General features: G+C 41.1%; 2 protein-coding genes across 5 annotated transcripts in view; one reads left to right on the plus strand and one right to left on the minus strand.

Annotated features, from left to right (window-relative positions):
* The window catches only part of LOC109035796 (uncharacterized), a 121,620-nt gene extending 97,520 nt beyond the window's left edge, over positions 1-24,100 (plus strand). Inside the window, exons 3-5 of one of the 2 annotated variants that reach the window (XM_072296251.1) lie at positions 7,311-7,505; positions 22,703-22,907; positions 23,805-24,100. In XM_072296251.1, the coding sequence (XP_072152352.1) occupies positions 7,311-7,505; positions 22,703-22,899 (392 nt within the window). In that variant the 3' untranslated portion in view covers positions 22,900-22,907; positions 23,805-24,100. The remainder of the gene's footprint in view (positions 1-7,310; positions 7,506-22,702; positions 22,908-23,804) is intronic. The other variant, XM_072296252.1, reaches the window with a different exon arrangement.
* LOC109035795 (uncharacterized) overlaps positions 1-24,371 on the minus strand; it is a 125,055-nt gene that overhangs the window by 44,848 nt on the left and 55,836 nt on the right. Inside the window, exon 7 of one of the 3 annotated variants that reach the window (XM_072296254.1) lies at positions 7,530-7,622. The exons of the other annotated variants lie outside the window; for them this stretch is intronic. Within the exon in view, the coding sequence (XP_072152355.1) occupies positions 7,545-7,622 (78 nt within the window). The 3' untranslated portion in view covers positions 7,530-7,544. Of the gene's footprint in view, positions 1-7,529; positions 7,623-24,371 lie in introns of those variants that run through there. 3 annotated transcript variants of the gene reach the window in all.

The following is a 24,371-nucleotide window of genomic DNA, read 5'->3' on the forward strand; positions in this document are numbered from 1 at the left end:
GTAAAAAAAATTGACCTTATTCAGGTGTATTTGAAGTTTCCGATGCGATTGCGGGCACCGCACAACGAGGAATGCATAACATAGGAACGATGTAGAATTTTTCATTGCATGAAGATGGAATGATCTTACTTTCAGCAAATTTTTCGACCTCTGTTGCCGTTACAGGGTGTCTATTAAATTTTCATAGCGAAAGACCGGTCAAAATGGAGGTATTTTTCACGATTTTTGTGTATCTGAAGACACCGTGCGACCAAGAATCAAACATCTATGGACCTTTTGAAATTTGCCCTTTTATACTGGTGGTATGGACTTGCTTTTCCCCAATTTTCGAACTTCCAGTGTCATTACAGGGTGACTACTAAATTTCGCCATTGAAGAAACGGCCGAATTGAGGTATTTTTGACGTTTTCGAAGTGATTGCGGGCACCGCACAATGAGGAATGTAAGACACAAGAACCAAGTAGATTTTTTTATCCCTTGCGGAGGGTATGAACTTACTTTGCACAAATTCTCGGACCTCCACTGCCACTACAAGGTGTTCCAAAAAATTATCAAAAAACGGCCAATTTGAGGTATTTTTGACGTTTTCGCTGCCATTTCGGGTATCGCAGGACGAAGAATACAAGACGTATGAACCAAGTAAAATTTTTTATTTCATACAGATGGTATGAACTTACTTTCCACAAATTTTCGGACCTTCATTGTCATTACAGGGTGTCCAATAAATTTTCGAACGCGAAAAAACGGTCAAAATTGAGCTATTTTTGACAAGTTTTCCACCATTATGGGCATAGCTTGGCAGAAAGTAAAAGACGTAGGAGTTTTCTGACACTTGTCCTTCCATACTGATGGTATGGACTTGCTTTCCACAAATTTCCGGATTTTTACTACCATTATAGGTTGCTCAAAAAGTTCATTATACGTTAAAAAACGGCGAAATTTCGATTTTTAGAGCTGCCGAGCAGAGAGTTTCGGCATTACCAGGCAAACTGAGAGTGACCTAGGAGAAAAACAAAAATTTTCCCTTAATCTGCAAGGTATGTGCTAGGTTTGTACCAATTCTTGGACATCTCAAAAAAATCCGTTTTTCAAATCCGTGTTGCTGGCAAAAATATCAAAAATATACGGCGAAAATGCCAAAAAAACCAGAAAAATCTCGATGTTTAGGCTCTGTGCGCGCCGGGTTAAAATTTTTTTTTCTCAAAATCCTCTTGGCTACCGTGTTTTTTTATCACATAGAACCATTTAAGACCGTGCAACATTTGGTTTTGTCGATTTAAAAAAATAAGTCCCACCCTAACTGAGAGTCAAGACAATTTGAATCCATTTCTGATTGGTTCCCGTATTTTAGGCCTCCACAGTGTCACAAACGGGAATAAAGATTACATTTTCACCAATTGCAAAGATTATAATCTGGAATGGACCAGGGAATTACGGGTTCGGCAAGGAACAAACGGATTTCCGGATTTTTACTACCATTATAGGTTGCTCAAAAAGTTCATTATACGTTAAAAAACGGCGAAATTTCGATTTTTAGAGCTGCCGAGCAGAGAGTTTCGGCATTACCAGGCGAACTGAGAGTGACCTAGGAGAAAAACAAAAATTTTCCCTTAATCTGCGAGGTATGTGCTAGGTTTGTACCAATTTTTGGATATCTAGCGTCAAATCCGTGTTGCTAGCAAAAATATCAAAAATATACGGCGAAAATGCCAAAAAAACCGGAAAAATCTCGATGTTTAGGCTCTGTGCGCGCCGGGTTGCATTTTTTTTTTCTCAAAATCCTCTTGGCTACCGTGTTTTTTTATCACATAGAACCATTTAAGACCGTGCAACATTTGGTTTTGTCGATTTAAAAAAATAAGTCCCACCCTACTCTCAGTATAAAGGGACTCTAGGGCCGACGATCTTTGAAAGGCAACAGTCAACAGCTCCATCGATAAGCCTCTTTGAGGCCCCTAGTTTGTAGGTGGGCCGGACGCTTACTCCCCACATGTAGAGTCCCTTTATACTGAGAGTCAAGACAACACCCCTCATGGAGTCACAAACGGGAATAAAGATTACAGAAATTGAACGTTTTTCGTAATCTTTGATCGGCTCATTCTTAAATTCCTTTCTCCGTTCCTTCTTTCATTCCGTTTGTTCCTTGTCGAACCCGAAATTCCTCGGTCCATTACAGATTATAATCTTTGCAATTGGTGAAAATGTAATCTTTATTCCCGTTTGTGACACTGTGAAGGCCTAAAATCCGGTTAACCAATCAGAAATGGATTCGCATTGTCTTGACTCTCAGTATAAAGGGACTCTACCCACATGATGTCCACACACATGTATACCGTAGAGTCCCTTTATACCCAGAGTTAAGACAACTCACTTTTGGTCAGAGACAAGAGACCCTCCACTGGCCTCTTGACGACAGGTGGAAGCTTTTACTTTCGGGGATTCATCAGCTCCTTATGGACAATGGGCCTGTTGCAAACTTTTGCTAGAGCAAAAATAAGAGTTGTTTCTTATAGATAATGCCTCAAAAATCACGATGAGCGCATCGGCAAAGTCTGAAATGCACTCATAACTTCACAGTCTGCGTAAGAAATTTGCGGTTTTTTGAGCTTCCCACTTCAAAAGCGATACTACGGCACAGGTGAACATTTTGTCAGAGGAGTCGTTCCATCGTCGGCAATACTCATCATGGCCAATGCCAATCCGCCAAAACACGTGTGATGGGACGAGATAATACCTGAACTGGATTATAGACCAGATAACAATCGGCGTGTTTTAACGTTCATGTTTTCCACGCCCGAATTGATTGACCTTGAACTCTCCTCGAATTACGCGCGGAACTGCGCGCAAGCGTCGGCCATGATGAATATCGCCGACGATGGAGCGACTCCTCTACCAAAATGTTCACCTGTGCCGTAGTATCGTTTTTGAAGCGGGAAGCTTAAAAAAAACGCAAATCGACGGTGAAAGTCGGCAATCACATAACTCGGTTTGCGACGTCGCAGACTTCCTGTCATACTTTATTTTTTAAATGGAAAACTACTCAACGGCAATTCTTTAAAACTGTCATGATTTTTCTTCTCAATGCGAAGAAAATTCTGCAAAAACTTCAAGAAATAATATCAATTTGTTCTCCTTTAAAAAAATGACGTAGAGGCGGAGATTTTTAGACACCGCAAACGAGTTATGTGATTGCCGACTTTCACCGTCGAAATTTCTTACGCAGATTGTGAAGTTATTAGTGCATTTCAAACTTTGCCGATGCGCTCATCGTGATTTTTGAGGCTTTATCTGTAAGAAATAACTCTTATTTTTGCTCTAGCAAAAGTTTGCAACAGGCCCATTATAAGGGAGCAACAGTCATCACCATAATTTCGGCTGTTGATCTACCTACATGGTCGATGATGAGCTTCGGGTGACGTCATGAGCCAAACAAGTTTCCTAAACTTCGGCCATTTTCGGCTTGTTTGCGAAACGAAACTGCCAACACGTTGTTAAGCTGCCACCATGGCCAAGATACTGGTGGAAGGTCTCTTGTCTCTGCTTTTGGTTGGGCCAGGGTTGGGCTGAAAGTGGCCTAAAAAAAAATCCAATTCTGATTGGTTTTCGCTCATGGAGGCCGAAACGAGTGCACTAAGATGGCGGTACCTCGTATGTGAACAAGAATAATGAAAATATTACCTAATTGTGGTTTATCAAGAGTAAATTGTTATTTCTATCGGTCCAAAATGAAAATAGATTAAGAAATTATTCACAAACCAATCTCATTTTCTTTTTAATTGATCAATTTGTTGATGTTGTTGTTTTTGTGTGACAGACATCGCAGGATTCTTGATCCTTATCCCTCAATATCGTTCGTTTGGGTGCACTCGTTTCGGCCTCCATGGCCAGCCAAGGCCGGCTGCCAGTCAGCTGATAATCGAGTTGTCTTAACTCTGGGTATAAAGGGACTCTAGTATACCGTCGCAATAATACGACCTAGAGAATTAAATAATGATTATATGAATTCAGTAACGTATTTTCAATCTACCAATATGCTTCGTCCTTTTTCATAAAAACGAAGAAATAATATTCTTCAGAGTCCCAGAGAAGAATGTAAACAAAGGGGTAACATAACCTCACTTTCGGGACTTGCTTCAATACATTGAGTATAACTAGAGTCCCTTTAAACCGTATTTTCCTCCAAACTGGCTCGGAGCCGTCGCGCGGCGCCGGTTGCCATTTGATTGCGTGGAATATATCGCAGTTCGGCCGCCGCGCGGCAAGGTACACTCTACGACAGGTATGGACAAATGGAATTTTAGAAAGTCGTCGAAACGCGTAGATTTGGCAGCGTCCAATGGTACGACTGCGACGCCATATTGAAAACTTATTTACTTTCTGTTTAAGAGTGGGTCTCGTCAATTTCGTGTTCTTAGTTGAGGTTCTCGTTATTTTGAGTTCTATCAATTTTTTAAATTCATCTGATGGCTTATCGAAGCTAACGGATCTACCAGAACCTCATTTTGAACTGCGCGGCAAAGACGGTACGACTTGCGACGTCACTCGATGGCCTAGATTCTCAGCGCTGCCACTTCGGCACCCCGTTTGTCCATACCTGTAGTAGAGTGTGCCTTGTGCCGCAATCAGACGCTGAATTTAGCACCTGAATGTGGAAGTCAACAGTCATCGCCCAACGGCTGAAATTTAGCAAATTCGAGTTATTTTCATCCAGATGTGTATCAAATCTACTCGAATAGTTCAGAAAAATTCAAAATTGGTCCGATGGTTGCTGAGAATCGTTGCTGAATTTTGCGCGTCACGCGCAAAATTCAGGCATCGGGCCGATGACTTCCACATTCAAGCCACATTCAGCCCCCACATTGAGCGTGTGATTGCGGTGTCCGCCGCGCGGCGCCGGCCGCAGGGCGCGGCACTGCTCCGGAAGCAGTGCGGCGTCCAAAGCAGTACATGGAATCAAATGGGAGACCGGTCGTGCGCCGCGCGCGACCATAGAATAAAGAGACTAACGTCAACAGAAGCGAAAGCCACCGCCATTTTCATGTCAACGAAGCATAACGAAAGTACTCTAAACGAAAGGAGGCTGTTTCAATAAGCACTGTTTACATTCGCGGTAGGTCGACGTTTTGGAGAGGTTGAATAATATCGGATACATCCGTTTTTAGGAATTGAAAGAGTTTTCTTTTAACTTATTTGTCGTTAAACCGAAGAAGTACTGTAAATTCGCTTAAAATTTAATGTTTTTTTCCACTCTTATATTTGTAGGTAACCTCGAAATTGGTATAATAAGAACCGACTCTGAGAAGAAAAATGTTAACATTGGTTCTTACGGAGCTTTCGCTTCTGTTGACGTAGTCTATTCATTCTATGGCGCGATGTCGCAGCGTCAGTTGGAGGAAAATACGGCTTCAATACTGAGAGTCAAGACAACACCCCCTCATGGAGTTACAAACGGGAATAAAGATTACAGAAATTGAACGTTTTTTGTTATCTTTTTTTTTTTTTTTTTTTTTTTTTTTCTACTTCACATAGCCCTTAAGGGCTAATCCCACGCTTTTAAGTCCCATCCCCCCTCCGTCCCTACTGAACCAGTCCCAGGCAACCATTGTTTGAGACCATCAAACTCGGGTCGCCTGGCCGGGAATCGAACCCGGGACCTCCCGATCGTAGAGCAAGCGCTACAACCACTACACCATAGGAGGCCGACCTCGGTTGACCTTAGTGACCACAGTTGGGTGAAAGCCGTAGTGAGGGGGATAGGAGAGGTAAAAAGTAGATTAAATAAGAATTTGAAAAAAAGGGTTTTCGATAGAAATAAATTTGCAGAATTGTTAGTAAAGTTAAATTCTGAGAGTAAGGAGGTAGAATTAGAAAAATTATACGGCCATTTGATCGGCCCATTCTCATCAAATCCCTTTCTCCGTTCCTTCTCTCATTCCGTTTGTTCCTTGCCGAACCTGTAATTCCCTGGTCCATTCCAGATTATAATCTTTGCAATCGGTGAAAATGTAATCTTTATTCCCGTTTGTGACACTGTGAAGGCCTAAAATACGGGAACCAATCAGAAATGGATTCACATTGTCTTGACTCTCAGTATAAAGGGACTCTAAGTATAACTAATTTATCCGATGCGATGTTGGGGATTCACGAGATAAAAACGTATACGTTTGAGGATATATAGAACTCATAATCGTTAGAAAATTCGGCAGAAACTGTCTAAAACTACCCAGGATCAGTGTTTGAAAATTGACTTTCCGTTCCTCATTGGAAATCCCATGTAAATCGAACCGACCAAATCCCGGTTAGGGCACCAGGCCTAATAAATCGCGATATAATCTAGAAATGTGACGTAACACTAAAACGGTCTATGGGTTTCAGTAACCTATAGGTACCTACCGTTTGGGCATTCAAAATCATTACTACAAATCGGAAATTTTTCCTGGGCAATCCTTCTAGGTACTATTGATTCTGTGGAGAGTCATTAGGAATCTATTTGTGATTAAATACGTCCATTCAGTATAATATATTCCATGATTAGGTATGTTCTGTTCTTTCTCACAGTTTTGTACACTTAAGTGCCTGTTCAGTAATTAAGTAGATAAGTAAATGGTCAATTTCATGGAGAGTAGTAAATTGTAACCAGCGGTCCCTTTATGATACTATTAAAAAACAATAAAACAAATTTTAAAAAAATAATGAATGAATTCCTTCATGCACGCTCAAGTGATTATGAAAGAATAACTAAATGGGTATCGAATTACGTAAATGAGCAGCTTTTACCACAAAACCCTTCCGTAATGAGTGAATAACAATATTTTCTTTTTGCTCCTTAGAATGAAGTTATAAAGGATATTCACTTCACGCATGCCTCTGAAAAGTCTATGTTTTGCATTTACCTAAGTACAGTGCGACGAAAATATTGAAATTAAACTGCAATTTGATTTCAATACAATTTTTTTTTTTTTACCATTAAATTGCAATATTTTTACATCATTTAGTCGATTTATGCAGATTTTGAAAATCAATAAATGAGCTCAATGTGTCAGAAAAATAGGCAATATGCAATGCACTGAAAAATTGCAACTTCTTCCAATTTTATTGCAATAAGTTTCAATAAACGGGGCCCCTTCAAATAGGAGCTAGGCAACATACACAACACTCAGGGGAATCGCAGTATTGTTACAATGTAATTGCTATACTTATTGCAATCTGTGCTACTTGGGTATTCAGCCTTTTTTGCGATCTCAAACTCTGCAGTATCTCGACTCCTTCTCCGTCCTGACTTTAAAAAAGATAATTTGCTTTAAAATTAGAAGCCGCCAGGCCAACGATAGAGTGTCCGCACCAATTTGGCTACTACCGGCTGGGAGACCAAACACACTGCAGCCAGTATACGAACTGCGCCAACGGAATAGGCTACGTCCAAACCTGTCCGGAGGGACTTGCTTTCAATGAAGTAACCATTCGATGTGATTGGCCGGACGAAGTCTCGACATGTGATGCTGAGAGTAAGTTAAGTCAACAATAGAAGAGTACACTGGAAGGAGTCAAAGTCTGAAGTGCGCAGGGTGTCTCTTATTTTCGAAGTTTGACAATAGTGTCAACGTTTGCCGCAGAGACTGGGGCTGAAACAAAGCGCACCAAACAACAATTTCGCACCGTTGAGGTGAAAGTTCTAATGGCCTGGTTACACGATCAAATTCCCGTCAAATTCCGATCAAATGGTGACTGGTGCGCACCATCTATCATCAAATTTCTGCGACCTGCAAAAATTTGATTGTAGATGATGGAGCTGTGGGGCTCATCCTTCCTCTGATTTCCACACAACCGTGCTTATTTCATGCTTATTTCAATCAACACGCTGTATTAATTAATTTTACTCATCAATCTAGATAACTCTCGACCGCCATCTTGGTCATCATTTTCATCGGAATTTGACGGGAATTTGATCGTGTAACCAGGCCACAAGAAAGATAGCTGGTTTTACACTTCGGGATCGGCAGACCAGCGAGTCCATCAGGGATGCTCTTGGGGTGCGAGATGCAGCCAAGTGGACCAGTGTGAGGAGAAGGATGTGGTCGGAGCACGTTGATCGAATGGATGAAGAGAGACTAGCGAAAATTTGTATGACCGGACAACCCATTGGGAAAAGATTACCTGGACGACCGCCTGAGAGATGGGCACAAAGCATGACTCTCCTCTCCAGAGGATGATTAACGATTTTAGTTTGTTATTATATTGATTTGACAAGTCCTTTGTTTTATAGTGATTTTTTTAGATTTTTAATACTTATATTTAGTTTCTTGTGCTTGATACTTGATGGTCTGACAAACAAGGCTGCGCCCTAGTTGTTACAAGAAGGGGAAGAAGAAGACATTAGTGTTCAAGTTGGTTAAACCTTTAAAAAGTTTCCTCCACGCTCCACGCAGTGTAGGTACCTATATCGAAGCAAACTTTAAACAATGCTGGTGTCTGCAATCGCAGTGCGATAGCAATACTTAGCATGGGAACTTGAGAAATGTTTGATAAATCACTTAGCATTGGGTATACCATTTTTATGATGGATACCTATTGGGGTCTGCTTTTGATTTAGCAAAAGTCAAAACATTTACCTATGGCTGATAAAATTGCAGAAGTTGTTCCTTTTTTGCGGCATGACTGCGATTTTTTTTTTATTTTCTTCTGTTATTTATTTTTTTCTATTTTCCCAAGCTTCATTGATTTACTATTTCGATCTAATGATACCGCTCTTTATTGTCAAAGCAAAAACGCGAGGAACCTCCGAGGGAAGACAAACGGCTGTACTAGCAGTATTTTTAATAATTTGTCTGAATTTTTAATTACTAGTATTGCTGTATCGACTTAGCATGTCATTCAAAGTTTGTTGAACTGTTTTCCATCTGACGCTATTTTTAGGAAGCCATTATTTTTTTCATTTTGAAAGAAATCAGGGCCTTATCATAAAGTATTTGAATTTTCTTGTCTTTCTTTCTCTCCTTTTTCATTTTTCGTATTTAATTTTTTCGGATGCGTGTTTGTGTCAATTAGTATTTAGCTGAAATAAGTTCTAATTATATGTGTAAACTTTTTAATCCGAACTAGGTACTTTTCCTCGAGTCAATGCGGCGATGCCCTGTGTCATTTGCTTCCAACTTTTTCTTCTTTAACTCCTTTATGAGCCAAAGGATGTAAAGTAATGCGCTGTTTTTATTCTTTGGTTTTTCTCATTCTTACCCACTGTCCAAACGCGGCCACAAAACTTGGACACTTTTTATTTAAAGTAGCTAAACAACGCCCCTTCATAACGCCGGGTTCATACAACTATTTGTGCTTGTTGAATGTCCTTGTGGTATCTGCAAAATTGAAGGGTATATGTTGTGATGTAAAGTCCAACCAACAAATTTCATCTTAGATATTTTATACATGCTGATCACAGTTGAACTTCCAAATAATAAAAACCAAAATCACCAAAGGGAGGAAAATTACAAAAGATAACTACGACGTGTTATTTTATGAATTAATCTCTTGATGACAGTGTGACTTATTTTCTTTTAAATGAAGAAAAACAAGATGATAGACCAACATCAAAAAGGTTCCGAATAAGTGAAATGTTGTATGTGTGCTATACTACTTTCATGTCGTTGCTATTTCTTTTATCTTCTTCTTCTTCTTTTTGGCGTAAAAATTGTTATTTTTTGCTAAATTTTGGAGAGAATATTGCTTTAAGAACATTGAATGTAAATTAATTTGATTGAATAAAGAAAATAACATCATTAATTTGGGTGAACAGATAAAATTACATCATTATTTGGGTTAACATCTATTATGATTCTAATTATTTTTTAAGTATATTTTATTTTTTATTTTTTTTTTTATTGAGTGTTTGACAAAAAAGGAAAAAAAACATTATTAGCATCACAACGTCTACAAGGTGACTTACGATTTCTTGTGATGAAGCGATTAAAAAACAAAATAATCAATTATAAAAATTAAATTCACGGAACAAGTATCGAACTCCGAGCCTGCAGCACCATAGGCGAGCGCGCTACAGCTTGGACAACTATCTCACATGAACCTACCGACATTCGGATCTCATTAAAAGGTGCGCGCACAGTAGGCTCAACTTGAGCGCGTCGCTGACACAAAAAAACGGCAACTTCAAAAATTCATAACTCAAAAACGGCTGGGCATTGGCACCTAAAAAAAATACGGGTTCATATATTAACCTATTCTACCTCTCTGCCAAATTTGAACCCGATCTGAGGGGGACAGTCTGTAGCCTCCCCTCCCAAGTAGCATGGATTGCAATTTCATTGCAATGGATTGTGAGTTGATTGCAATTTTTGCTTGTTGCCTATACGTTCATTTGAAGGCGCTTAAAAAGTTGCAATTTTATTGCAATAAGTTTGCAAGAAATGTAGATTATGCTTGTTGCCTAACCTTCTTTTTCAAGGCACTATAAAGACTGCAATTTCGATGCAATCATGTTGTAACAAATTCACGCCATGTGCCTGGCATCCAATTCTCTAGTTGTTTTAAAGTTTTTTCGACTTAAATGTCTCACCTAACCCATATAGCCCAACATATTTTGAAAATATTGTCACCTTTATCAAAATATTTTCATGGCAATATTGTAATTAAAATATTTTCAAAATATTTTTAAAACATTTTAAAGGAATATTTTGAAAATGTTTACAAAAAATATTTTTAAAATAATTCAAAAATATTGCCTGTAAACATGCATGTTAAAAATATTCCTTAAGAAAGTTTTGAAAATATTTTAAAAATATTTTTTGAAAATATTTTTAAGTTCTCAAGTTAGTATGTGGTGTAATTTACACCGATGTAAATTTAGTGTGAGTACCTATTACGTGATATCGAAAAAAAAAATCAGACAAAAAAAATATGAAAAAAATAAATAACACGAAAAAAATAAATAATAGGCAAAAGAAAGAAGCCTGAGAAAAACGGCGTTAATCAAATCTATGATGAATGTTGAGCCACGCACTGACGCAATGCATGCGATAACAGCCTTAACAGGCGTGATTTCAACCCAGCTCATCATCAGCTCCCTGTAGCTCAGTGGAAGAGTGCTCCGCTATGACATTCGCAGGTCGGGTTCAAGCCCACTCAAAGGCGTCCGGTATTTTATGCTGCTAAACGTCGTAGGACATTATGTAAGCATGGGTTCGAATTATTATAATTTCCCCGGAAAATTTAGGGGTTGAAATTTAAAGGTCGTCAATATTGAAATTTCTTTGCAAAAAAAAAAAAATCGCAACTTTTTTACAATGAGGGGGTCAGATGTTGTAAAATAATTGCAATTTTCTTGCAAGAAAGTTGAAATCATCTGGAAATTTTATTTCATTTAAATTGCAATTTTTTCTTTGCAAAATGCTACTTGGGCTTGTAAGACGTCGAGTGCGTCCACAATGAACTCAAAGTGGGATCGATCCCCGACTCATGAGATCTTGATTATTACCTGACTATCATTGTTCATTGTTTTACTGCAATATTTCATCAATCAGTCATTCTAAAACGCGTCCTTTTAATTTTAAAGTAATTTTAAGTAAAGTTTAAAATTGAAGTATACCTCATATCGTAATTTTTTAGGGGAAAAATAAAACTAACACTGATAGGAGGGTAAAAATAGGGCCGCGAAGCGGCCCATTGATGGCGCGGAGCGCCTTCAGGGGGTTGGGCCGCGTAGCGGCCAGGGGGCGTAGCCCCCTAGTTCTAGAATGAAGAATAATTGAGATTTAGGTATTGTTCCTTTAAGAGTACCTGTTTTTTTGGAACGTAGTATGATTTTATTCGAGGTTTTAATGCGTTTTATGGCTTTTTAAACAAAAAAATCAGACTTTGCATTCCAGTTGAATTTGATAACTACTGGTGCTACTTATCGTTTTCAAGTAACTGTAATGTTGAGCGTATTGCAAACAGCATGACTACATGACTTCAACAGCTCATGTTGTGCTACCATATGTGGAAATTCCTCGAAACTCTTCGGCCTTTTCTCCACGGGCCGTTTCACGGGATTTGTCCCAGGGAAAAATCCCACTTACAAAGTCGGGAAAAATATTGAGTTAGGTGATCAATATTTTTCCTAGTAGGTAATAAGTATGGTTCTTGTAACCCTAGGGCCAACTGAGAGAGAAAGAAGAAGTGAAAGCGAACTATACGATATTTTGTTAATTACTCCACTGTTCGTGCTTGTTTAGTTAAAACAATGTGTCTAATTGTCGATCGTGTTCACTTACTATTTTAATCCCGGTTAAACACTCGATTTTTACTAACTTATCTTTCCGCGCAAACTTGTCGCACGACCATATGAGACCCGTCCCGTGGAGACGCTAACTGGGAACAATCCCAAAAGTTTCATTCCTACGATTCGAACCTGGGACAAACCCCATGGATACGTCCCGTGGAGACAAGGCCTTCGGACTTTACTTCGTACCCGGTTCCCTGCATGTGTGTTATCGATGTATACAAGGTGGCCTAGGTGGCCCAGACTAGAGTACCTTAATAGACAGAATATCGACGGTGAAACTACCAAACCACGTATCTCGTTTGCGGTGTTTAAAAATCTACGCTCGCATTTTATTTTTTTGAAGTCGACCAAATCAATATCATTCCTTGAAATTTGCACAGAATTTTCTCCGCACAAAGAGGAAAAATCACAGAAATTTTCAAGACTAGACGTTAACTTCTAAATTAGTTTTTCATTTAAAAAATAATGTATGACAGGAAGTCTGCGACGTCGCAAACCAAGATACGTGGTTTGGTAGTTTCACCGTCGATATGGCCATTCGTATCTTTTCACGACAGAAAAACTGTGCCGCTTTTTGATTGGTCGACGAGTTTTTGGGTTCCATGATGCTCTTACAGCCATAAATAAACAAACAAGATGGCGCCTCACCGTAACATTCATGAGAAGCTAAAATTTGAAAAAACATTTCAATTATACAGCAGTAACAATTTAAACTAGCATATCTACGAATAACACATGAAAAACGCATGAAAACACTATTAAATCGACTTTCGCCTTTATCATAGGAGGATGTAAGATGTGCATAACCTCAAACTTGCTTGCTGATAACAGCCATCTTGTTTGTTTATTTACGGCCCTAAGAACATCATGTCAGCCTATTTTCTCGCGACCAATGAAAAACTGGCATAGAGATGGCCATACTCTGTCTATAAAGATGAGAGTCAAGACAATGTGAATCCATGTGATTTGTTCCCGTATTTTAGGCCTTCGCAGTATCACAAACGGGAATAAAGATTACATTTTCACCGATTGCAAAGATTATAATCTGGAATGGACCAGGAAATGGAGATGTCGCATGTGTGAGGAATTTGCGATTTGACTGTCGATTCTTATGTAAAAGTTCGCGAGAAACACGATGGTGCTACTGGTTTTAAAAATTTTAAATAAAAATTTTAAAAAAATTAATGGATATGTTACTGAAAATTTCCAACATCGCAATCTGAGGTATATGATTCCGTAGTATCACCATCGATACCTTTTCTTGACCAGATCATCCTAAAGTACTCTTAAGTGTATTTTCCGAAGAAAAGACACTATTGCATTCTCCCATGATGTCGGATCCAGACCCGAGACCTTGTGAAGAGCACCGATCACGGGTCGTAGATCACGAAAATATATGCCATTCAAATTCATGTGTATATATATATATATGTGTATATATATATATGTATATATGTATGTATGTATGTATATATGTATGTATGTATTTCCGCCTTTTAAAGATTTTTCGATTTTTGAACGTTGAAAGATATTTTGACCAATTTTTTTGCATTTAGTAGAGACTCATTAGAACTACTATTCCGCGAAAAAAAATTGAAATTTGAGGCAATAGATTTTGAGGGGTGGGGCTCGAAAGTGGGGGGAGGTTAAATCTTGTCCACTCGATAACTCGAGCGAAAATAAATATTTTGAGCTGAAATTTTTATGGGTGGTAGTTCTCCTCTAGGACTGGTTTGGTATTGAATTTGAGCTAAATCGGCTGAGCCGTTTAAAAATGGCGAGCTTTGAAAGTTTTAGGCGGGGGGGGGGTGCGCGGCATGAGGGGAGCCGGCCGGAGCAGGGCCGCACAGTGGGTTGGGGGAGAAAGTTTTTGGATAAGCTGATCGTCGCACAGTGGGTCAAGGGGAAGAAGTTTTTGGACAAAATTTTCGTCGCACAGTGGGTCAGGGGGAGGAAGTTTTTGAAGAAGCTTTTCGTCGCTCGGTGGTTCAGGGGAAGGAAGATTTTGGACAAACTGCGCGTCGCACAGTGGGTCAGGTGAAGAAAGTTTTTGGAAGAAAACTATCGATTACACAATGACTTACTGACGTACGATTTTATGACTACAAAAATCCCACTTCGGGAAATACACTTCCTTCCCGCGGTGGATGCGCGGGACACTTAAAAAGAGGAAAAACTAGATGTGCAGACGACTCTGAAAAGACGCGCGCGAAGCGCGCATCCTGGGGGGGCTTGGGGAGGCTTCGCCCCCCCAAAAACCGGCGCGGAGCGAAGCGGAGCGCCGGTTTTTTTAACTCGTATTGATAAACATAACTGCAAGTCTATATATATATATATATAAATAAATAAATAAAGTCGCTTTACAACGCACTCTGGCGTTCTACGACACCCAAACGCCACATATGCCTGTCTTCCCAGAGGTTATCGGGCAACTGACACCGCAACATCTCTTCGTCAACGCCCTGCCGCCAACCCTTTACGGGACGTCCCCGTCGCCTCTTCCCAGGTGGTACCCAATCCAAAACTTGTTTGGGCAACCTCTCCTCCGACATTCTTTGCGCATGTCCATACCAGCATAACTGCCTGGACATGACGTCATGCACGATATCTTTCTCAACCTTCATCACCTGGGGAATTCTCTCATTACGGACACGGTCCCGTCTCGAAATGCCGGCAGATCGCCGCCAAAAATCCATTTCAGTTGCCCTCAACATTTCTTGCGTTCTTTTCGTCATAGGCCACACTTCACTACCATAGAGCACGATACTTTTAACGATGGCGTCATATATCCGGTGCTTGTTTGCCTTTGAGATGCTCTGATCCCAGAGCACCCCGTTCAGCATCGCGATGGCTCTCCTGCCCTGGATGATCCTGTCCTTAATTGCTCTATCCATCCTTCCATCCTGATCAAGCCAGATACCGAGATACTTGTACTCATCAAACTCTTCGATGCGCCGTCCATCCTCAAGCTCTATGCTTTGCCGTTGATGCGCTGCTCCCACAACCAGCTTCTCTGTCTTGGACACACTAACGTCCATGCCCCATTTCCGATATTCTTCGACCAACTTCCGCGTCATGTAATCTGCATCTTCCTCATCTTGAGCTACAACGATCTGGTCATCGGCAAAGCATAGAGTATAAAGGGTCTGCCCATCAAGGAGTGGAACGCCCATTCCCGCAACCTTATTTTTCCATTCCTTTAACACGTGCTCTAGGTATACCTTAAATAGTGTTGGTGACAAACAACAGCCTTGTTTTAGCCCTTTTGTGACGAAAAAACCTCCGGACAACTCTCCACGACATTTAATTTTTGCTATCGTCCCGTTATAAAATGATTTAATTGCCCCCACAAGTCCTTTGCTAAAACCCCTTTTTTCCAAGGCTTCCCAAAGCTTCACTAACGGCACGCTGTCATAAGCTTTCTGAAGATCCACAAACACCAAGTGCAGCTCCTGGCTGACCGCCCTTTTCTTCTCGATGACCTGGGTAATGGTGAACAAATGGTCGACGGTAGACCTACCGGCTCTAAAACCAGCCTGTTCTTCGGCTTCCTGGCCGCTCCAAACCTCTTCGACCTTAGCCTTGAGAATTTTACCGTAGACCTTGCTCAAGGTTCCTGTGACCGATATACCTCTGTAGTTGTCGCATCTTGCTTACTACCTTTCTTATGACTGGGAGTAATCCAAGATTCCTTCCAATCCTTTGGTAATTCGGAACCATGCAAACAGTCTTGCATGAGTTTCCTCAGATGTTCAAATATTTTACCGGTGCCACATTTTATCAACTCCGCCGGTATACCCCCAGGTCCAGGAGCTCTACGAGTTTTCAACTCCCTCACAGCCTTCACTACATCTTGGAGCTGGATCTCCACGTTGGAATCTTCTTTAGTGCTTATGACTCCGCCTTGGAACTCGGGTCGCCTCTCCGTTAATAAATCTTTAAAATAGTCCTCCATCTTGTCAATTGGTATCGGAGATATGATGTCGCGCATTTTATTCCGTCGCAACCCTTTGATCACTTTCCAGCCTTCCGTACTTTTCCGGCCTCCAAGGTAGGTATTTATCTTCATACAGCTTTCTTCCCAAGCCTCATTCTTCTTCCGAGTGATTACCCGACGGACTCTTGCTTGAGCCTGTCTGTGCATGATTTTATCATCCAACTTTTGGGAAGAGAGAAACTGATGATACCTATTCCTTTTCACATTTATTTCCTCCTCTACCTCCGCATCCCACCAGTACGGTTTTCTGTTATCATTTTTTTGATCAGAAACCCCCAGGGCCTCCGCTGCCGCCGAGTGAACGCAATTCTTAATAAATTCATACCGCTCTTCCGTACTGCCATCGCACGCATCTCCTAACTTTCCGTCCAGGCGCTTTGCGTACAGAGCCTTGACACTCGGGTGCTTTAGGCTATCGATGTTATACTGAACTTGATGTACGCGTTGTCGCTCCGGTTGTTGATTGTCGCCTTGATCGTTCTGCGACACACGAGCGGGAAAAGCTACATCCGCTCTGAGGAAATAGTGGTCACTACCGCAGGAGAGTCCTCTACATACTCTCACCTGCTGGATCTTCAGGTTTGTTACCTGTTTAACGAGCACGTAGTCAATGATGGATCTTAAGCCGCGGGTAGGTTGGACCCAAGTATATTTGTGAATATCCTTGTGTTGGTAGAACCCGTTCAATACTTTTAATTCCCTCTGCTCGCAAACGTCGATAATGCGGCTTCCGTTGTCGTTCACCGTAACTTCACCGAACGGGCCAACGATTTTACTGATCACCCGGGATCCCGTTCTTCCATTTAGATCCCCCAACACAAGGACTTCTCTCCTAGGTCCTACCTTCACTACCTCCTCGTCCAGTTCTTCAAAAAACTGATCCTTAAGTACGATGGTAGCATCATCATTGACCCCGTATACCCCCAAAACAGTGACTCTGTGACCGTGCATCGTTAGGTTCATCTTAATCATGCGAGCGTTGATGGCTTCCCAGTTCTTAATATTTTTTCGAAATTTTTTGCGGATCAGAATTGCGACACCCTGTTGTGCACGCTGATGTTTCGGCACTCCACTGTAGAATAAATCATAGTCCCCAAGACTCTATGATCCGTGGCCTTTTTTCTTTGTTTCCGTTATTACCGCCACGTCGATCTCGTTGTTCTTTAACTCCGATACCACTTCCGTCAGTTTCTTGGAAATGCCTTGCACATTCCAAGTACCAAAAGCGAGTGTCGTTTTCCGTAATCTAAGTCGAAGAGTCCGTTTATTTCCGTGGTTACCGAGGCATATGTTATTGGGTTTTTTGACATTGTACATTTTTTCCGAGGATCGGGGAGTCAGCCCGATGCCCCAACCCAAGTAGCAGTGATCGCGATAAATTGCGATTTAATTGGAGAATGTATCGCGATTTTATCGACGTCGCGATTTATTGCAATATTATCGGGAGAAAAATCGCGATAAATTGCAACAAAATCGCGATATTATCGAACGCGATATTATAGAGATAAAATTGCAATAAATTGCAATTTTTCATTAACGCATGAATGACGCATATGAAAGATGTTTCTATTCCGCCGCCGCCGTTTTTACCGAGATCCGTTGGTAACTTAACCATCTCATTTTTTTTTTATCAATTATTAGTATAATGTTACAAATACAGACTGGTAAGCTTACCTGAAAACCGGTATTTTTACTGATTTTTTCAGGTAAGAATACCACTTTTATTGGTAATCAATCCCCGGTAACTTTACCATTTTATCTCGGTAATTCTACCACAGTCGATAAAAACTATTGGCGTTTTTCCCAAGGTCCATCGGTAACTTTGCCATCTCACTATTATTGGTAATTTTACAGAGACAGAATGATGAGATTACCAATAGAACCTTATTTTACCAACCGTATTTCAAGGTATGAAATAAAATACAGAGGAGGGAAAATTAAAAAAAAAAAAAAAAAAAAAAAAAAATCCAATGAAAAATCGGTGTCAGTCAACGCAAAGACATAAGTTGTGAGGTTGCGAAGCGCCGATCCATGTATAAGAGGCTTCAATTCGCACACGCAAGTCATATAGCGGTCATAGCATAGTGACAATGTGCTGGCCTTCCACCGTAGCGATTGGGGTTCGAATCCCCGCGGAGGCTCCGGGGATTTTACGCTCGTCTTCGTCAAAGGACCTGACGGCTGAACCTAACGGCAATCGGCTGATAACTTTAACCCCTTTTTTTTGGCGATTTTATCAATCGCTAGGATCATCAACATCTGAGCGATCATCCTCGATCTTATCGCGATAAAATCGCAATTTTTTCGGGCCGATAAAATCGCAATAGAATCGCGAAAAGATCGAGGATAATCGCTCAAATGTTGATGATCCTAGCGATTTTATCGCCGATAAAATCGAGGATAATCGCGACTTTATCGGCGATAAAATCGCGATTTTTCCGTTGAAAAATGCTACTTGGGAACCCCCAACCTGGAGGACCAGGGTTTGATTTCGGAGTTACCTCTCCTAGACAGGTTGCTTCCACCACAGCTAAGAGCCCTGCCTACCCACCCCCTTTGAGGCAGGGGCTACCAGCTGGGGTCCGCAGGATTGCTAAACCTGTGACAGTACAGTCCCCCATACGGTCAATTTGTGTTTTTATTTTAACTATTTACACAACTAAAAATTTGAATGGGCGGGTCGTCAAACTCTAGCTTGATTAAAGTCGATAAATAGGGACTATTTACAATGATTATGTTAACTATTGTTCCTGCTTTGCATCATCCAGAAAGCACCATTGGGGCAAGAGATGGAGAGGGCCACCAAAATTTATTCTTAACGATACTTTGGTCTCCTTTTTTATTCAAACTTTTGGTGAAATTCTCAAGCAGATAATTATCATTTAAGTGTTTTTTGATGAGTATTTTTGAAAACAAGCAATGAAAGAGAAATTGTATTATTCTTCTTAAATTACCGAAAACTTGAGAGAAAAATTAGAATGGTGAAATTAGACTTCCTAAGTAGAAACAATAGTGGCACATGCCTTTATGCTCATAATTTCAATGCGACTAACTTCATAGGTGCCCTAGTATACTATGCTGAACTTTTAATGAAAAACCTGAAAAATTTGGCTAGGGTCTTCCACTACATGAGTGCGTTACTTATTTTGATCAAAACTAACACTGAGCTTCCTGCCGAAGCCTGAAATCCACTCCTGCTTGACTGACAAAACTTGTTAACAATGGATGTGTTGCATGTGTGAGGAATTTGCGATTAGACTGTCGATTCTTATGTAAAAGTTCGCGAGAAACACGATGGGCCTACTGGTTTTCTCTGAAATCAACTCCCAAGCTCAAAAAAAGCTCTCAAGTTGAGGCCAAAATGGAGGGGATATCCCACCCTACCCTGAGAGTCCACCTCTACATCAAGACAAACTCTCCATGAAAAGATAGGAAGCAAATACATTAGCAAAGATGCCGTGTTTTCAGTTTTAGAGTCCTCAAATAAAGTGGCAGCCCTGTCAATGTATTTGCTCCCTATCTTTGCATGGAGAGTTTGTCTAGATGTACACGTGGACTCTCAGGGTAGGGTGGGATATCCCCTCCATTTTGGCCTCAACTTGAGAGTTTAATTTGAGCTTGGGAGTTGATTTCAGAGAAAACCAGTAGCACCATCGTGTTTCTCGCGAACAATTACATAAGAATTAACAGTCAAATCGCAAATTCCTTACACATGCAACATCTCCATTACGGGTTCGGCAAGGAACAAACGGAATAAGAGAAGGAACGGAGAAAGGAAATTTGAGAATGGGCCGATAAAAGATTACGAAAAACGTTCAATTTGTGTAATCTTTATTCCCGTTTGTGACTCCATGAGGGGGTGTTGTCTTGACACTCAGTATAAAGTGACTCTACTCCAGCCCAGACCTACTGCACCAGGCTTTTTGGGGGGAACCCACGTTGGAGGTGTGGTGGCACAAATACTTACCCCTCCCACCTGTCCGTTTCAAAGAAATAAAGACGAAGCACTCGTATCGTATCTACCAACACGGGGGAGAAGTGACGTAGATCTGGCGCTCTGCGTTAGTGTGAGTGTGTAAATTAGCGCGGGAATCCATGGCAGCAATCGGAAACTTGATTTGAACTTGTACTCTTGATTTTTGCACTTTTCTTGTTCTAAACTCGTTTTAAGTCACTAAAGCGAACGAATCAATAAAGGAGGGAGGGTGACTTTTTATGATAAACCTACTTCGACTCGGTAACAAGCAAGGATCTCAGATAAAGTTAGTTTTTCTATTGCTCATGGTGGTCCCGCCGGTTCAAACAGGCCGTTACAGCTCTAGATGACAATTTCTCCCAAATGATATTAGGGTGATTCGTCAAGCTCAAATGACGTGGTCGAACTGGCATGCGATCAGATCGACCACTTCTTTTGAGCTTCACGATCACCTTAATCGGTCGATGAGGGACCAAAAATAACCTAGAATTAAAAAAATATAGGTGGGTAAGTCAATTTGAGTAGAAATCAACCTAGTATACTTTGTTTCTTCTTCTTCTTCTTCTTCTTCTTCTTCTTCTTCTTCTTCTAACTTTTGACCAGGGCCGTCGCCCTGTTTGTCTAGCCTCTAAATCAGTAAAATATGATGGTGATGAGAGAGCTCACTTAACAGTCCTTCGGGGATGAAAGGCAGCTCTGTGCCCATCTCTTGGGCGGTCGTCCGGGTTGCCTTTGGCTATGAGGTCGTCCTACCATACAAATCTTGGCAAGCCTTTCCCCGTCCATCCTCTCAACATGTTCCGACCACATTTTCGGGCGCATCTTTGGTCCATTTGGGCAATATCTTGAATTTGGCACTCTTCGCAAATGGACTCGCGAGTCATACTCTGTTTGCGCAATTTTATTCAGTTTCCGCCCTACATTTGAATTTCATTCTTACCCCGATTTCGCCGCCAATCCTCTAGCCAATCAGAGAGCTTGCAAGAACTTGCATCATGTTTTTCCAAAAACATTGAATCACGTAGACCGTGCATCCTTTGTTACGGAAGGCGAGACAACTTTGAAAAATTCGCATGCGATGAGTGGTGACACCAACCCGCATCGATGAGTTCGTGTGTCCCAGTTGCGCACATCTGCGCATGCGCAGTAGCGGCTCCAGTGAATTTTCGTCGGATTGTGAGGCTTTTCTCCTCGGTTCATGATTAGTTCGGAAAAATGAAACAATGCAATTGTGTAAAATTATGTGTTCGAAAACTTTATTTGCTTAGGAATTTTGTCTGAAAATGGACTCTAAACGAGATATTCGTGAAAAACCGAGCGCGGGCATGAATTCTCCATTGCCTCTCTGCAGTCTCTTCGAGTGCTTGGGACACACGCTCTCTCCCCTTCCCCGCCCGCCCATCATGGGGCTCCGAGAGACTTGCTTCGCTCCGCCTGTACTAAACCGAGCCGGACGCACGGTCTACGTGATTCAATGTCTTTGTGTTTTTCTTCTAAAGCTCCACCTTCATGTCTTTGGTCCGTTTACGGATTAGGATCACCAGCACGTAATCGCACGACTACCCTGCATCAGAGTAGAGTATGGTAGAGTCCCTTTCAGCAAGGCGGATTAAGAATGGTGGTCGCATTTTGATTTTGGCTGCCATCTTGAAGCGTTGTGACGTCAGGAGGGTACGGGTTTTGCCGTGCAATCCGAGGTTGAGCCGGTCCCCCTGGCCTCGGCCGGCCCATCATGTAACCGATACCGTGTGACGTCCAGAGGGTGCGAAATGCGACCACCATTCTTCATCCGCCTTGCCCTTTCAGAGAGTATAGTGGGCTGGAGCAGGAAGCCCAACTCAATGCTAAGAAATTGAAACAGAGGCACTCACAGCGCGCTCTCTGGCAACATACGCAACTACTATTTTCTATTGTTTTCCAGCGACTGGTGGTGGGTATGTTCAGGGACGAGTTCTAGAACTGGTCCCTAGTATGTTGCTGCCGGACCACCTAACATAGGTAATAGTTCATACATCGTCCGTCTGCAACTTTCGCTTGGCCTATTAGCGCAGTAGTATGGGAATTCCGCTCGCGACAACGTACGCTACTTCTTGCTTTTGCCGAATTTGCTTCATCTTTAAAGTTGTCAGCATAGAAGTAAATAGTGGAACAATTTTATTTTTTATTCTTGATGGCAAAGTCATTCTTTCCTTGACAAATAAACCCTTTATACCAAAACCTTATACCAACTTTCATCCGAACCGAGATATCAATTTTCCGTGATTTTAAAATTTTACCGGTCGCCACTTTGAAACGCTGATAGATAACGACCTGCAGTTTGCCCTCAAACATTTTCTTTTGTTACGTTCTTCACTACTTATTCAATCTTACACGATAAGAATCCTCAGGTATTCACTCGAAATGAAAGAACTCTTTCTATCCCATCATGTTTTCTGATTATTGTTCACCTCAACTTTTCTAGGTTTCCTTGGTTTTACCTGTCCGCAACCGAGTGGGAACAACCAAGACTCAGATAAGCCGCTAAATTACCCGCATCCGAAAGAGCCGACGAAGTACTTTAGTTGTCAAAATGGAAGACCCCGATTGCACACTTGTCCTCGACCTTTCGATGCTGCAACGAGTCTTTGTGTAGGTGCTGAGAACGAGGAGCAATCTTAATTCAACAGGTTAGTATCCTCGGCGCTACAACCTACTCTGTAACAAAGTAGGGACTTGGGGAGAAATACAGGGTTATCCAATAGTCCGGGATCCCCCTTATAACTTTTGAACGAAAAATGCTAGAGATTTGGAATTTGGGGAATGCTCCTAGGTCAAAAGGAACTACTTTTTGGCGTACCCAAAATTTCGGGGGGGGGGGGGGGGCAGGGTGGACCGTTTTTTGAACTTTTTTCGAAATTCCACGATTGCTAGTGCTAAAATGTTGCGTTTTGGAATAAAAATAACGCTCAATTCTTTTTCAGAATTTTTGGGTGATGTTCTGAGTCCGTCCCGACGCCATCTTTATTGCCCAATTTTCGATTTTTTCGCGAAATTGCCGAGACTCTATTTAATGCCCGGCAAACGCGTGGAATTAATCAAAATGTAATTTTAAATACTTTTAAAATCATTTCAAGCGATACAGGTCAGGATAGGACACCCCCAACGAGCAGGGAATGCCTTAGGGGACGCAATCTTGGACCACCGAAATCCTTTAAAAATGCGCCTGAGTAGGTACAACCTATATTTTATGTTAATTTTTATTGGTTTTATTTTGCTCATACTTTGTGCTATGACTAGCGAGACTTATCAGACTCTGACCCACTATTTTACGGCTTAAGATGTGGGACTAATCCCACGCCAAAAAGCAGTTCCCTTTGACCTAGGAACATTCCCCAAATCTCTGGCATTTTTTGTTCAAAAGTTATAAGCGTTCAAAAACCCGAAAATATCGGATTTTGGTCCAATTCTGCCCCTCCCCTGAGCTGAGCACAACTTGGACTCATGAGAGCTTGGACTATCGCGAGGTTTCCGAAAGTTATACGTATTTTCTTTATTTATTTATTTATTTCTTTCTTTCTTTCCAGTAACGGAGTCGGATCAAATCAATCATGCTCCACACCTCAGCAGATAGCCTCTCTTGCTCGAGTCGGACTCCTTACAGCTGTGCTTAATCTCGCCCCTGAAGCCTAGTTCCACGCGAATGATGTAACTTCTGTTCAAGGACTAACGCTGCATAATATTCAATGTGTCAATTTGGCCTGCACCTCTCACAATTATGGCAATGGCTCTGTGCAATATCTTTGTGAAAAAAATGTATTAAAATGTAAAGATTTGTAAAATACCTGATGCGACTCATTAATAAATACGATTTTTAATTTTTTCTGTAGTCTTTAAAATTCTTCTGAATATTAGAACTATTTTAGTTCATCAATTCTCAATTTTAAGAAGAGTATTTTGTGTGAGAGGGTCCTCTCTTTGTCAATTATTTTCGTTTGTAAATTTTTTCGTAACTTTTTTGGCAAAAAAGCTTCTTTCGTATAACGACTAGTAGCTGTAATTCCAAAAAGAAACAAGAGTGAGTACTAGGTACCTAAGCATACAAAGAGCGAGAAGAAAAGGTTGGAGGGGGAATGAAGGGAGGGCACAAGGGT

This window comes from Bemisia tabaci, chromosome 2 (assembly GCF_918797505.1).
Source record: "Bemisia tabaci chromosome 2, PGI_BMITA_v3".
NCBI lineage: Eukaryota > Metazoa > Arthropoda > Insecta > Hemiptera > Aleyrodidae > Bemisia > Bemisia tabaci.